Source organism: Eschscholzia californica, unplaced genomic scaffold (genome assembly GCF_041429995.1).
Source record: "Eschscholzia californica isolate CP2 unplaced genomic scaffold, dmEscCali1.0.p SCAF_5, whole genome shotgun sequence".
NCBI classification, from domain to species: Eukaryota; Viridiplantae; Streptophyta; class Magnoliopsida; order Ranunculales; family Papaveraceae; genus Eschscholzia; species Eschscholzia californica.
This window is the reverse complement of record NW_028238472.1, coordinates 51,275,056-51,291,082: the sequence shown is the minus strand read 5'-3', so window position 1 is coordinate 51,291,082 and position 16,027 is coordinate 51,275,056. Positions and strand designations below refer to the sequence as shown.

At 35.2% G+C, this 16,027-nt stretch overlaps 1 protein-coding gene, 1 long non-coding RNA gene and 1 pseudogene across 2 annotated transcripts; 1 reads left to right on the top strand and 2 right to left on the bottom strand.

Moving 5' to 3' along the window:
• Positions 1-5,425: 5,425 nt before the first annotated feature.
• On the top strand, positions 5,426-7,513 carry LOC147540363 (remorin 4.2-like). Its single transcript, XM_086641412.1, has 2 exons — positions 5,426-6,220; positions 6,916-7,513. The coding sequence occupies exons 1-2, from the start codon at positions 5,537-5,539 to the stop codon at positions 7,105-7,107; spliced, it is 876 nt and encodes a 291-aa protein (XP_086497538.1). The 5' UTR covers positions 5,426-5,536; the 3' UTR covers positions 7,108-7,513.
• A 620-nt stretch (positions 7,514-8,133) lies between these two features.
• On the bottom strand, positions 8,134-10,327 carry LOC147540362 (pentatricopeptide repeat-containing protein At2g27610-like; annotated as a pseudogene).
• Positions 10,328-13,205: 2,878 nt separating this feature from the next.
• LOC147540361 (uncharacterized) lies at positions 13,206-14,164 on the bottom strand. The gene is made up of 2 exons (XR_015225735.1): positions 13,875-14,164; positions 13,206-13,768 (listed from the first exon to the last, which is right to left on the bottom strand). It is a non-coding gene; the product is annotated as an uncharacterized LOC147540361 (long non-coding RNA).
• Between the last annotated feature and the right edge of the window lie 1,863 nt (positions 14,165-16,027).

Below are 16,027 nucleotides of genomic sequence, written 5' to 3'. Positions count from 1 at the left end.
GGAAAAGGAAATGGAATTTTATCTTCCGATAAACAAATTTTTATGTTCCGTGTGGTTGTCAGGAATTTAAGGCCGTCCTTTGCCCGTTTTGAGAAAACAACTTCCTTGTACAAAATTTTAAGTTTATAAATTTTACTTTTCAATCGTATGGCTCACTCACCACCTTTCTTCTCGTCATTTTCGGTCAGGATTGTCAGCAGTCTACCATCGTCGGCAACTCTTAAAATAATTTCTCATCTTTTTTTCCTTCCTCCACTACTCTCACCACACCCACATCAGACCACCACTATTGTCTCTTCAAAAATGTTATATACACTTACCATTTTTACCTGCCACACTCACATCTTCGCGACTTTAACAAAAATAACCTTCAATATGGGTGTATATAACAAACAATACTGACTGCATTTAAAATTTCCCTTCCCTCTTACTTCACATTAAACCTTCTCCATGATTTCTCTAAGAGATGGTGCCTATAGCAAGCGCCTATAAAACTTTCAATACAAATTTTAGTCCATGTATATATATGGCAGAGATAAAATAAAATCAAGGAGATGGGCTTTAAAACACCTTCGGATAGTTTTTAAGGATATTTGAATCATTTTTCTTTTTTTTACTTTCACTTCTTCTTCACTAATAACTTTTTTTATCGATATTCAGGAAAAATAAAATACAAAATTCAGAGGATGGAAAACTAAAAATGTCCCCCATTATATTGTCGGTTTAGTAGTCAGTCGACGAAACTCGCCAAAATCTCATATTCTCTCTCCTCTCTCTCTACTCTATCTCTGGCGAAGAGGATGAAAACAGATCTGGTTTCGTCAGGAAACCAGACGAGATCAAACCTCGTTTAGTCACAAACCATACGAGATTTGGTTTGAAACTACACTCGTCTAGTTTAGTTTCGTCTGAAAATCAGAGCTCCAACATAGGGGCTCCTCTCTTTCGTCGAAGATATAAAGAGAAGTGAAAAAAAGGAGAAAACAGAGAAGATGAGAGAGGAAGAAGTGTTGCCAGAGATGGTGGAAGTGTCGCCGGAATTTTTAATGAAGGTCGCAGGAGTTGATGGTGGTAGTGGGGAAGGAAGAAGAGGGAAGAAGTTGAAAAGTATAAGGCTCTGGGTGTTCGAATGAAACAAAAAATTCCAAAAAGAAAATTGTTTCCAACCAAAACTTTACACTCCGAAAAATTAGAATTTTTTGTTTCCACCCAGAGCTTTACATTCTGAAAAAAATTCTTTATTTCCTGTAACACTGACCTTTTTCTTCTTTTTATCTCTCCTTCCCAAAGATGGGGTGGACAAGGAAGACCCATAATTTTTAATGCCCATGATTATCACACTAGAAATTCTATAAGTACCTCCACAATTTTTTCACGCAAGGTGCATATAGAAGGAGGGTGCCTTTAATGAAAATAGGGAACACTTTGACACAATGTCACACTTCATTGGCACCTGTACCGAAAATGAATCAATATGCTCCAAATGAGAAATTCTAAAGCTTAGACGGCTAGCTTGTATATACGGTCACACCATCATAGGAGAGTTTGAGTTGAAAGCTGGAGAAGGGTTCAACGCAACCTTCTAACTCTCGTTCTCGTGTCTTTCAACATAAAAAGGAAAAGAAAACTCTTCTTCTCACATGAAAGTGTAAGTGTACAGACACGTTTGTTGTAGGTACATTTAGCATCTTCGTTCTAAATTAGTGGTTTACAACTGTCCACCCCTCACACTAATCTATGTAACACCCAATAACACATATTATATGTTAATGATGTGACCCAGGGCCGTGTGGTGGGGGGTGCGGGCCGTGCGTCCGCACAGGGCCCCCCACCACATGGGGCCGTTTCTACCTTGCGAGGATGTAGCGGTTTGTAACAAGTAAAAAACATTTCACAGTGTAAACATACAAATAGAAGTAGCTCAGTTGGTTAAATGCTTCTCTATCCATGCGGGAGGTCCTGAGTTCGGGATATCCTGCCGACAATTTGTATAATATTTATGTTGTTTTTTGAAAAACACAACACTTGTGTGCTTTCTGACTTTTTTCTTTTTAAGAGCACCATACTTTTGTGATTGCTACCTAATTGTGTGAACGCGAAATCCAGTTTGAGTTTAGTAACCTTTTGGTATATTCTTTTGCTCGTGCACTTCACCTCCCTCTCAAATTTGTTCCAAGTCAAAACCATGATGGACTAATCTAACTTTTCTTGAATCGTACCAGACTAACATTTGATTATCTAAGAAAAAAATTTAATTTGTCATCATAGAAAAAGAAAGCAAACAAGCCTAGACGTTAATTCCTTATTCTCGTAGTTCAATTTTCATTTTTTGAATTCTAAAATAATGTTTTATGAAATAAAAGATTCTCGTCAAACCAAAGAAGTTTTACATGGAAAGTGTTATCATATATTAATATCATCCATTGAGTTTGGATTCGTTAACAATTCAATCTTTATTTTATAGTTAAATCGTACCAAAACAAAAAAAATTTATGTTAAAGAAATCTTTCAAATCTCATGTTATTAATATAAAAGGGTCTGATTTCAAGTTTGGCACCGGACCCCTAAATTGTCAGACACGGCCCTGATGTGACCTCAAATATTATTGTGGAGATCACCATCCAGTTCCACAAAAATAACATTATTTCAATCAATATTGTTATGTTATAATGTAACATTCCAAGATAAAGACATGACAAAGGTGTCTTTATTTATAGTTCAACAACATGTCACCATTAATCTACCTTGGTAGATGAACAAATAGTAAACCCCAACTTGGGTATTTTTATCATGGCCAAACAATACTTGTTTTACATTTGTGAAGTATAAATTTTGCTTAACAATGTGAACTACATTCATTCTTAATCTACCTATACACACATAGATCATATCTTAACTAGTTGACTTTGTCTTAATTTTAACTACTTGGAAGGTATGTTAAGTGAACTACATGATGGGAGGCAAGTTTTGGTTTAAGGGCGGGAATCGGGTGCCCAAGGTAGCTTTGGATCGGGCTAGGGCGGGTCAAGTAGGTTAGGTGTTTGGCTATTAGGGTACTCGGATTAATCGAGTGTGTCAACTTTGTTATCTGAACCTACGCACCATTTTCTGTCAGGCCTGAGCGAGATATGCCTATCTCGAGCATGGGCGCTCAAGAACATTTTTTGTATTTCGGGTGCCGGTTACAAGTAGCGGGCAGTCGGGTGAAAATATCACCCCTATTTTGATTAAAAGGGAATCATTTATGGTCATAGGGTAGTCAATTATGATTATTGAGAAGGTGATTAACTTCAATGAATAGAAAGTACAATTTTACGAATAAGTTGTTATAAGTTTGCAGTGTACCACTTTCTAACGCGTTCTACGACATTGTTTACTCTCAGAAAATGTAAATTATGTCTCACTTTATAATGTAACTGACAAATTATACCAGGTAGCTTAGTTAGGGCTTGGCTTAAGGCGTCATACAATGTCTATATGGGTTCGCGACATACTGTAATTTTACTCTTTTAATATTGACAACATGGTCATTATAAAGGCGTCCAATTAATATCGATCTAAAGCCCAACGAAATTAAATGATTTATAGACGACAACGAAATTAAAGCAGTTCTAGTACAGTTATGAGGAACCCTCGTCGGATCTGGTGAGGATTCCTCGATCCCTTTTTTTTTGTTTTGATTTTCTCTCCTTTTCCCTCCCTTATTGTTGGTGGTGACGAATCTAGTAGTGTGGGGTGGTTAGTGGTGGTGGTGGTAGTGTTTGAATCTGGTGGTAGTGTTTGGATTGGATGATGGAGAAGTTCGATCTTTGTGATTTTATCAAACCACTGTTTTCATTTGAAACTATTCATCCAGTAATTTTGCGGAAGCAATTCGAACGTCCTTCTTGCCAGAAAAGGTAACCTAGAAAGGATCAAGAGACGTTGACGGAGGGTTTTCTTTATGTTGATAATGGTGGCTCGTGATGGTGGCGTGCTGGTGACGAGATCTCTGTGGTGGTGTGATGGCGTAGGTTTTCCGGTGACAGAGGCGATTTTGTGATGACAACGGTTTCCGATGACGGCGGCAGTTTTCATGCGACGATTTTCCGGCAACAACAACGGTGTTTTTTCAATTTTTTTGTCAGACCTTTAGGGTCTCTTTTCACGAACCTTTAGGATCCTTTTGTCAGACCTTTAGGGTCTCTTTTCTCGATTTATAGGAATATTGTGTCTGTGTCTAGTCCAATTTCTTTCCCTTCATGAAGCACTTTGCATTTAAAGGTATGTAACTCTCGTGAAGTATTCAGGTGAAAGAAATAAGAATGAATTATCATCCATGTAAACAATGTGATTTTATCACTTACGAATGGAATATGTTTCCCGTAATTTCAAAAAAAAAAAAAATGGATTACCAAATGTTGACAGAATACATCTGACAATTTTTGTTTCTTTTCTTGAGGTGAAGACATGTAAGAATTTTCACCCAAAATTTCATATATTTGGAACACTTTTTAGGATGTCCCAAATCCCAGACCCAGAAAAGTGGAGAATCTATCATGTAAAACAAAACAACCTATCAATTGGAAAAGTTGATGTTGACCAGTCCCACCTTCAAAATAAGATTATTGTACGTGTCACTTATAGGATTGGTTGCATAAACAACCGTCAAAATATTAACACGTGTGATTGTTGATTATTGACTTAATCAATTACTAATCACCATTTAAGAGTCCATTAATTTTTCTAATACAATTTTGTTGGCCGACACTTCACTCACTAACCAATAATTAGAACAAAATATCTAGTGAATGAAAATATTTCCTTTCAACCCACATTTTTTTCTTGATTTTTCAGGTTGCCCCTTTTGCGTTTAGCAAACAATAATGAACTACCATAAATAATTATAGACGAAAATACATATATACTTTTATGTCTATATAAAGTCTAGCTGGCGTGGTACAATTATCGATTAGAAACTTAATTTCGTCATTGAGTTTACTTATCCATTACCTTAACTCTTGAAAGATTAAAAACTACCGCACTATCTTATTTCGGTGTATAATAAAACTGGGTGCAACTAAAAACAACTAATCTCTGTATTAAAAGCAAGCGACTTGTTAGTGTGATTAGGCTCAATGAACATTGATCCAAACACTTTGCATACCGAGATTTTAAGTGTTCTTTTATGTCTTTTTCTTTCTAAAGCTTAGAAAATAATCGACAAAAGTTCTTTCGAGCTATTTTTAGGCAAGAAAAAGTCTCTAACGAGGTAAATAAATATTCCCTTAACTCATTATTTGGTGTTTGTTAGAAAACGGAGTGTTCATCAATTTTTTTCAAATAGCCCGCGTTAAAGGATGTCCTATTATTTGTTAATTTTAATATTTAAGGCGAAGCCCTTCTATAATATATCAAATTAGTGAGGGGGTAAGTCTAATTTCTTTCTTACTAATTAGAACCCCACTCCACAAGTAATCTCCCTACTCCATTTCTTTCTTCTTCATTCTTCAACCTTCAATCTTCATCATCTACTAATTACTATACAAACTCGGACATGTTTTCCGATCAGAGAGCTATCACTAACAGCACCGGGTCATCATCGGACGATCAAAACGACGATCAAGTGAGAGACATACATGCTTTAACACCACCACCGACGACAACCGGAAATCAAAATAGTCAAGGAAGAAGAAGACTAGAAGCTTGGGAAACTTCATCTACTATCTCCGAAAGCAATACCTCATCCTCGAGTGAGAATTTTACTACCATGAGTAGAGAATTCAATGCTTTAGTTGTGGCTGGTCAAAACAATAGAAACAATCATGAAAATGAAAATAATTCCAATAATATTAGTAATACCCTTTTGAGTAGAATTAGAGAAGATGATAATGAAATACCAGAAGAAACAAATCCTTTAGCTATTGTACCTGATAGCAACCCTAATTTTAGTAATGATCCTATTCCTTCTCCTACTTTGGTCAATGGGTCATCTTCTTTATCATCATCATCAAATATAATGAATACTAGTAGATCTTCTTTTGTTAATGGCACTAGTCATAATCACGAAGATGTATCGATGAATCGGGTCAAAAGAGAAGAGATAGAATCAAAGATATTAGCGTGGCAAAACGCGAAGATTTCCAAGGTTAATAATAGGTTTAAGAGAGAAGATGCTATTATTAATGGATGGGAAGATGAACAAGTTCAAAAAGCTACTTCTTGGATGAAAAAAGTTGAGGTATGCATCTACCTAAATTTTTATTTTAATATTGTTATTTTTAAATCGTATGTACACTTCTATTACACCATTTGTTCTTCTTCGAAGAATTATTTGTGTTACGTATTTCGTGTTAGATTGATATGTAGAATCCACATGGACATGATCGTTGGGTTGATTTTCGTGCAGATGTTTGAGTAGCTCAGTCGTACTGAACTAGTCACATCATTCTAAATTTATAATTCATAGGAATATATTTTAAAATGGATTCAATAGTATGAATCATTTTAGAAAAGTTTAGTAAGGTTAGTATATGATTTTCATTGCGAAGACAATATTCACGCCTGACAAACATATGTAAGACTACGAATAGAGTTGTATGTGCTAGCCTACTCACAATTCTAATTTGAATTTTTAAAAGCTAGGTTACAATATCCGGAGTTACGCCGATTAACCAGGATTACTATGTCCATTAGAGTAACGTATAAACCGACATATTCTACCTAAATTTCAGATTCCCTCCCTAGTATAAACTATTAGCACTAACATATCAAGTCGACCCATCCCTTAGATTGATAAAGATTTTAGTATTTTTGTAGTTTGTTATTGGGGAGAGTTTTGGCCCTCATTAGCATCCAAATTGAATCAAGCTAGGGCTTCATCTATTGATGCTCAATGAATATTTTGGTTTAATTGTGTATATTTGTTATATATAGAGGAGATTAGAAGAAAAAAGAGCCAAAGCACTAGAGAAAATGCAAAATGAAGTGGCAAAAGCACATAGAAAAGCAGAAGAAAGGAGGGCTACATCTGAGGCAAAGAAAGGAACAAAACTTGCTAGAGTCATTGAAATAGCCAATTTGATGAGAACTCTTGGAAGACCACCTTCCAAACGTTCATTCTTCTAATAAACCCCCTTCATTTTTAATAAAACAAATAAAGAATTGATTTTTCGAGATACTCAAAATTAAACTAATCTCGAAGAACACCATTTAAGTGGTTATTGCGATGTATAACTATGCTTTAAAAATTATTAGCAGGACACTCAGGCACCAGTCATATTATTACCAGTAATCACTATTCTGTTTAGGTATCTTCGAAAGTAGATGAAATATTCCTTTGAAGAGTGGGTTTTTATGTTGGAAAGAGTTACAAGAAAAGAAAAACAACAAATAGGTAAACTTTTAAGTGGTATTGATTGGTATGTAAATTAATGCTTTTGTTCATTTTAGTGCATTATTGGTGGTGTTGTAGTGGAATTTGTTAAGAGATGATATGATTTCAAATATATTATGCATCTTTTATGATAACAAACATCCAACTTTTAATTACATCTATAAAAGTATTTCATATACATACTCAATAACTAGTTCTCACCATCTATGATCTATGTGATTCTTGTCAATAGTTACTAATTACTTGGGCTTGAACTCAGTTACATGGGCCTTGCTTATGTATGTCCAAGTCCGAGCCTGAGTCCGAGTCCTTCGCTTGGTTAGGTCCGAGCCCGAGTCCGAGCTATTGGGTGTTTCTCGAGAGTCACCAGCGAGAACTTGTTGCACTGGGATACTTTATATATTGCACCATGTTCAGGATACTTTCTAGAAACAGTAAGATTCGAACCTTGGTCTTATCTGTACAGAAGCACGCACTTTACCCCCCCCCCCCCCCCCCCCCCCCAACTAAAGTCGGCTTGAAAACTCTCCAAGAAAATGGGTAACACATGTTTTAACCCCTCGCTCGGTTAGGTATGAGCCCAACTGAACCATCAGAAGTTTCTCGACAGTCACCAGCGAGAACTTGTTCATCATGTATGAATTTCTTACACTTTTACTTTTATTTTCCGTTCGTGGTGGTATTAAGATGTTGCACCCGGACACCTTATATAACACTCCTACTTTTTAAAGACAGTAAGATTCGAACTTTAGTCCTATCTGTACAGAAGCACGCATGTTACCCCTCAACTAAAGTCGGCTTCAGATGACCCAAGTCTGTGTATGCTCAAGTATGGAGTCCTCTTACGTAACAGATCTTAATTCATCCAGTTTCACATATATCTCCTTACTTGCTGGGTGATCTTTTTCACTTGCAAGAAATCTATGAACTTTGTTTTGAATCTGAATCCAACTACAACCTGCACCTTTCTTCATCCCTCTATCATTCATCATTGTTCTAACATTAGCTGCATCTTTAAACATTCCTTTCCCGCAGACATATTTGAACTAAGAACATAAGAACCAGAATCATTTGGAACCAAATCAAGCAAATATTTTGAAGCAAGTCTGCTAAAATTCGAGTTACTGAGTAGATTACTTCCATTGATCAAAGTTCTCCATAGTAAAGGTGATTCTGAAAATGGGGTTTTCTTGATAAAATCCACTGCTTTTTGCAGATTTCTGATCTAGCTAAAAGATCAACCATACTAGAATAATGTTCATTAACTGAGTTGATCTTATATTTCGATTCCATGGCATGAAATAAGCGAAACCCGTCTTCAAATAAACCCGAATAACTACGTACACGCTTGAAGAACAGCAAGAACTGTTCTTCCATCTGGTTCAATTTCTTTTATTTCCATTTCTTTGAAGAGTAACAAAGCTTGCTTCCCTTGTCCATGAATAGCATACCCATTAACCATTGAATTTCAAGAAGCCAAATCATGATAAACCATGTTGTAGAACATTCAACAGATGTTTCCACATTTTTCATACATGCTAAGTACAGCATTTACTCACGATAATCTCGTCTTCTAATCCTACTTTAACAGCATAGCCATGTAAGGCCTTCCCTTTAGTAATCGAAGCTTGACTTGCAGATAGACCGATAAGCTGTGCAAAAGTAATAAAATCTTGTTCAATCCTGGAGCGTCTCATTTGATCAAACAAAGCCATAAACTCTTCTTCTTCTTCGAGTTCATCTTTCTGCATATAACCGACTAGACTCGCATTAAAAGAAGCAGTATTTCGAACTACAAGACTGTCGAAAACAAATGTTTGCAGACTTAAGTTCTCCATATTTTGCATCAAGATCAATCAAAGAAGTTCCTACATAAACATCTGAAAGATAACCTAGTTTTGTAACAAACCCATGAATTTGACTACCCAATTTTAAATTCTTGCACTCTGAACAACCATTTAAGACAGTTGTTAAGCAGTTAGAATCAAAGAAAAACCCCAAGTGAAGCATCCCTATAACCCAGGAACGGCTTTTTCGCCATTACTACTCTTCACCAATACTGATAGAAGTGTAGTCCAAGTAACCAAATTCGTCTCACCCATACCTCGAAACATCTTCTCCGATTCTTCAACTTCTCCATTTTTCCCTTACAAAGTAATCAAAGCATTTCCAACACTTAATTCATTAGTTAAACAATATTTAATCAAAAGCCTGTGTAATGCTTTCTTTCCATTGGACTAATATCTTCACTACAAGAACTTATAACATTTGTGAATGTATAATCATTAGGTTCTAAACCATAATTTAGTAAATCGACGAAAGTTTGGATTGATTTTTCACCAATTCCTTTCTCCCCATACCCTAAAATCATTGAATTTAAACATTGATTATCTTTATCAGGTAGATACTTATATACACATTCAGCATCACCAAAATACCCATTTCTCAAATACATGGAAATCAATGAAGTACCAACAAAAACATTATCTTCAAACCCCTTTTTAATCACTAAAGTATGAATTTGTTGCCCTAGAGAAGACCCTAAAGCCTGCAAAAGTACAGTACATGTATGTTCATTGAAATCTTCCCCTGATTTATGCATGTTATAAGCAATTTGAAAAACAGAATCAATGTCATTAACTAATTATTGTTTTGAGAATACCCTTTTATAAGAGAAGTCCATGTGCTAGTATTTCTAACAGGCATTTTATCAAACATATTTTGTGCATCATTTAATCTACTAAATTTTGCGTACAAATTAATAAGATTATTGCCTTGAAAGATTTCATTTTGACACCCTAATTTGATTGAAAATGCATGAATTCATAAACCCAAGTTAAGATCTTAAGACCCAATTGAGAGTTGTTGAGATGTTGATGAACAAAAGAAGTTGGAGGGAAAAAAGATAGACGTGTATATTCTGATTATCTCACAATACAAAGAGGTGCTTCTAATTATTAATTAGTTAATGAGTATAAATCCTATTTTTATTGTAGGATGGTGGAAACCAGCTTCTCGGACAGCTACTGATACAGTCCGCTTAGGCACTCTCGAGACCATGTTGCTTTAAAACGTGTCACTATGCAAACCACTCTCCCAAAACTACATCGTAAAGAGAATATGTTACTAGTAACATGTTGTAGGACTGTGCGAACTAGCCGAGTTGCTACCTACAAACAATGTCATCTTTGACACTAGAGAATCTCACAACTTTAAAGCACATCACTTGGAAATAATGTTTAATCATGTTCTAAAAGACACCATATTTCGTCTCCCACCAATGTGAAGTTGTTTTGCAACGATCTTGAATATACACATGAAAAAGGAACGGGCTAGTGCGTCGGACGAAAGTCCTAGCTTAATTGGATCGGGCCTACATTCCTAACCACAACAGACGGGCTTGGGTAGGCTGAGCTGACCTACCTCGCACCCTCGGATACCCAAGACCCAACATAAAGAGAAAAAGTACGAAAATGTTACAGGCAAACAAGTGGCCTTCCCGGTTCCATACTCATAAGCCCACTATTCATGGGCCATGATTCTTATGGTGTAAGCAGGGTACATGACTCACTATGATGGAATGTGTGGGGGTCCATGCCCATATAAGCTCATAATGAGATGCTCAAAATTATAGATGGAAGAGAAAAATAAAGTTGTATTGAATAGAAATACTTAAATGAATTTAAGACATCATTAATTAGTTTATTAATTATCATTAATTTAGAAAAGAAAAGCAGCTTCCAATGATGATCATGTCATGATTCATATTTTCTCTCTCATCTCTCTTTAGGGCCACCCTTTATACATGTTTGTTTATTGAAAGTTCCCAAGTCACCAGAGTTTCCAATTCCTTCTCATGCTCTTAAGAAGAACATATATAGATGGAATGAAACCTAAAATAAATAAAGAGAGAGAGAGAGAGAGAGTAATTTAAGTAGGCACCTAAAGTTGACACCTTCTGCAAACTCTTGCTTCTATGTGTGAAAAGCTTCCATAAACTAACTCTTGATTTCCATGAAGTTTGTTGATTTCCATGAAGTTAGTGGAATTCCCTATAAATAAGATTCTTTTGCTTTTAAGTCTTTGTAAGTCTAGTAATTTGCAGTTACATTTTATTTGAGAATAATGTCACACGAAAAAAAAAACTCTACCAAGTAAAAATACAATATGTATGTTCTGCCTATTTGTTGTCAATTCGATTTTCAGTGGGAAGGTTACGAACCAAACATAGTAAAAAAAGTTATGCCCAATGAACATAACAAGCAAAAGTGTGTGTCAAATAATCACGAAAAAATTGAACTCTTATAACCAAGAAGATAACATATTTGTCATCATCTATTAATCGATCGATGGTTATCTCAACAAAAAAAAATCTATTAATCGATGGTTCATTACTTCATTTTGAGTTTGATAACTACAAACTTACAAATTTTCTGTCACTAGATTGATTGGTTTTTATCTAATCCGTTAGTCTTGCACCTAAAGTTGTTTACTTTTTATTTTTAATAAAATTTATGCTCATAATCCATCCTTATACTGTAATACAAGCATGTCAAATTATACGATACTAACTTCGATTATGTATATATGTCAATATAGACAAAAAGATATCACATTATTTCAGCTGAGATTTTTTTTTTGTCGAACATTTCAGCTGAGATTTGAATGGAAATCCAATAAATTTCAAGAATGGAATACTATGTGTGTGAATAAATCATCTTCAATCTTAAATATTGACATGTTTCTAGAATGAATAGATATCTACATTTATTAACCCACACGAATTTCTTCATTGGATTCTCTTACACATGTTGGGAAAACATCTAACAAACAAACACCCCCCACCTGATCTCCATAATTTCAACACCTCTTCATCAATATAATATTAACCAATTAAAAATCAAATACCCACCATTATATATATATGCTAAAATCTCAATTATAGTCACAAATCATAATAAAAGTAGTCAATTATTTTAAAAGGTTGTTCCAATTAACCATTTCTTTTTGTAGATAGCCACATCAAATTCATTGATCATATGAGTATTAAGGAAAAAGACGGGAAGAACGACGTTTTGAGCGTGAAGTTGGCATGGATCCATATCCAACCGACAGATTCAGGCCACTTTCTCTCTCTTTGGATAGGGGGTGAATCCCAACTGTTGGATAGAGATTCACGGCAAAAACATTGGTCTCTCTATCACAATTGAAGTAATAAAATTACACACGAAAACAATTCCAACCATGGATACTCCAAACATGACTTAATAGTTTTCACTCTCTAGGTTGACAAAACATACTAAAAAAATGATAAATTCAATTTTAAGTTATACTTAAATAAAAACTCATTAAATTTCACACTTTCAAATGTCAAATTCACATTAAAAAACATAAAGAGAGAAAAACAAGAAAGGAAAAAAGAATTCACATCATTATAGCTAGTTCATATTAGACGAATTTCAATAAATTGTAGCTAATCGGATTCAAGTTACTTTATTTTTTTTCTATTAGAATATGTTCGAGATTGAAATTATATCAAGATTCAAAAATTCTGCTTAAAAATGTTATTTGGTGCGAAAATAGGTGTCGATCACAACTCGAAATTGATGTGGTTAGCTCCCATTGACCCAGATACGCGAAGAGAGAAATGCACATATCAATGACCACACCAGATTTCCAGCTATGGTCAGTTCCCATTTTTGGACCAAATAGCATTTCTTCTTTTCACATAAGAGAATTTGGTGGTTCTTTTGCCCAATTACCAGTTTACCACTATCCCCAAAAGAACAAACACCAAAAAAGAAAAAAAAATTGAATCAAATGAAACTCATTAGCATAATTAATATATCATTACCCATAATCTAATTTTGAACTATTGTTCTAAAATATATTACAAACCCCATATTTCAAGCTGAAATATCATGAACTGTAAAACAAAAGAAAAGTTCTATTTCTGGATTAGTAAATAAAGGAATGGGTTCTCTTTGTGTTAACAAACTTGAGATTAATTTCCTCTTCTTCATTGGAGCTGGTGGGCACGATTCGATCTCTGGTATTCGATATTTTTTACCCTTTGGTGTTAAGCATAAATCTCTTGAAACTTCGATAACATCTTCGTCCTTCTTGTTGTCGTTGTCATCGATTTTCTTTGGTATTTTATGTGTTCTTGTGGTGGTCTTGTTTGTTGTTGTTGTTGTTGTTGTGGTAGAATTAGGGTTTCTTTGGTATTTACTTCTTCTTGTTCTTGTTCTTGTATCTCTTTTAGTTGATGAAGGAGCCATAGTTTGAGATGAAGTTGAAGAAGCTTCTAACTCTATTGGTAATGATGATGAAGATAGCTTCTTGTATTGAGTTTTTGATCTTGTTCTTATACCAGATGGAGCCATATTGAAACTGAATAAGAAAAAAAATACCCAAAGTAGTAAACTTCTTAAACCCTAGTACTAAAACCTCCAAACAAACTTAACAACAAAAAAGAGAAAAGAGAAGAAGAACTTACTAACTCAAAAGATGATGAAAAAACCCTAACTTTGGAGAGAGAGAGGAGAGAGGGAGAAACTAATGTCTATGGGAATAAGATAAAAATACCTAATAAAAACATGAAGAAAAGGGGAAGAAATGAAAACCCTAACTGCAGTTTTTGTATGGAAAGAGCCAAAAAAAATTGTCAGAAGAGAATCTCTAGGCTACTAGGCATAAATGGAAAAAATACAAAAAAACCCACCACCAAACTTCGATACTTATCCACTGATAGTTGTGTAGATAAAGAGGATCTAGGGATTGAAAAGTTCTTACCTTCTAAAACCCTAGAAGATCTTGTTTGTTGATGAAAGAGATAGATAGATAGATAAAGTAAGAAAGAGAGAGAGAGAGAGAGAGAGAGAGAGAGAGAGAGAGAGAGACTTACCTCCTATTTAAAAGGCTCTAAGAAGTTTGGCTCATTTCAACTTAGGGTGCTTCTAAAGGCACCAAGCCAAAAGGCTGTTAGCATCCATCTCTATTAGCACCAGGCCCAACTGCTCATTTCTCTGTTAGCACCGTTCAACTATGTAGGCACCAGTCAAAGCCAACTTAACCCTAACACCTCCATCCGTTGGGTGCTTCTAAAAGCACTGGGCCAAAAGGCTGTTAGCATCCATCTCTGTTAGCACCAGGCCCAACCACTCATTTCTCTATTAGCACCGTCCAACTATGTAGGCACCGGTCAAGTGGAGTTAATCCTAACCCCTCCATCCATCTCTCACAAAATCCAACCACAATGATGCCCTAAGACATACTAGACGGACTGGACCAGTCCGCCGTTTCCCTTAAGTCACGGATTAGCCAATTCGTTACTCTTCACATGCTCACGGATTGGCTAATCCGTTTCTCTTCACTTTGTCACTGATTGACTATTTGGGTAATCAGGCATGTATATAATCAGAATGTAAACAGTAAATTACAACAATCTCTGCTTTTACCTGTTGTGTTTTTATGTTAACTCAATAAAGAGGAGTTGGTAAACACAAGCAAGAGAGAATGTAGAGAGAGAAGATGTTGGTTTTGGACTTCACAGAGGGCACATAAGAGAGAGAAGGAAGATAATGTTTCTGCAAGCTAGGCAGAAAATTGATGGTCATATTCATAACGCTCTCCATGTCTTATCTTCTTTTATCCCATTTTGGAAACCTAAACCTTCATCATCTTCTTCTTAATTATATTTTAGAGAGAGAAACTAAATAGATATATATATAGAGAGAGAGAGAGAGTGGAGTTTGATGATGATCATGAGGAAGACCTAAAAGATGAAATGGGTACTGGGATGCGAGTTTCAGCTAGTTATGATTTTTTTTTTTTGTTGAACAGCTAGTTATGAATCTGTTCTTGGAAACTCATCAAAACAAAAAATGTGGATTACCCGAGTTGGAGGAGAGACGCCGGTGGTCAGAAAAAGTGGTTCTAGTTGGAGGTATAGAGAATGCTTAAAGAATCACGCTGTGGTATCGGTGGGCTTGCTGTTGATGGTTGTGGAGAGTTCAAAATACAGCAAGTATTATTTTTGAAGAAGATATAAGAAGCAAGTGAAGGTGAACGTCACTCACATTAAAAACTGGTGCTTATAGAGAACTCAGGTCAATAGCCATTGACTCGAGTCAATACAATTTCCGGATGCTTATAGTCTTTTGGCCAGGTGCCTTTAGAAGCACCCTTCAACTTATTATTTGTATACCATTTTAGCCTAATGTGCCAATGTGGGTGTGTCTTTCTTTTTGTATGTGGATTTCAATAGTCTAACTCAAATAGTTAAATCCAAAATCTACCTAAATCAGTCATTCAAAATCCAAATAAATTTGAGTTTTGATTCGATTTTCTTCTCTGAAAAAGAGGGACCCTCACATTCTATAGTTGAAGTCGGTAAGAGACAGGACATCATGCACGTTTGTTGAATACAACTAACTTTTATTCATATTCGAGTCAATTCAACTCCAATCAATTTAGATGTAAGTCAATTCAGTTTTCGAGTCAATTTAGTTTTGAGTCTGAATTCAGATAAATACGAAAGTGTCGATTAATAAAAAAAAGTTACATATTTTAAAAGATATTTGTCAACATACGCCTATTTATTTTATGAAAAGTATTTCTCGAACTCTTTTTTTTTTTATAGAAAATGTT

Coding starts and splice junctions, on each gene's coding strand:
- LOC147540363 (XM_086641412.1), top strand. CDS start 5,537: ATGTTTTCCGATCAGAGAGCTATCACTAACAGCACCGGGTCATCATCG. Junction 6,221..6,915: donor CTTGGATGAAAAAAGTTGAG/GTATGCATCTAC, acceptor TGTTATATATAG/AGGAGATTAGAAGAAAAAAG.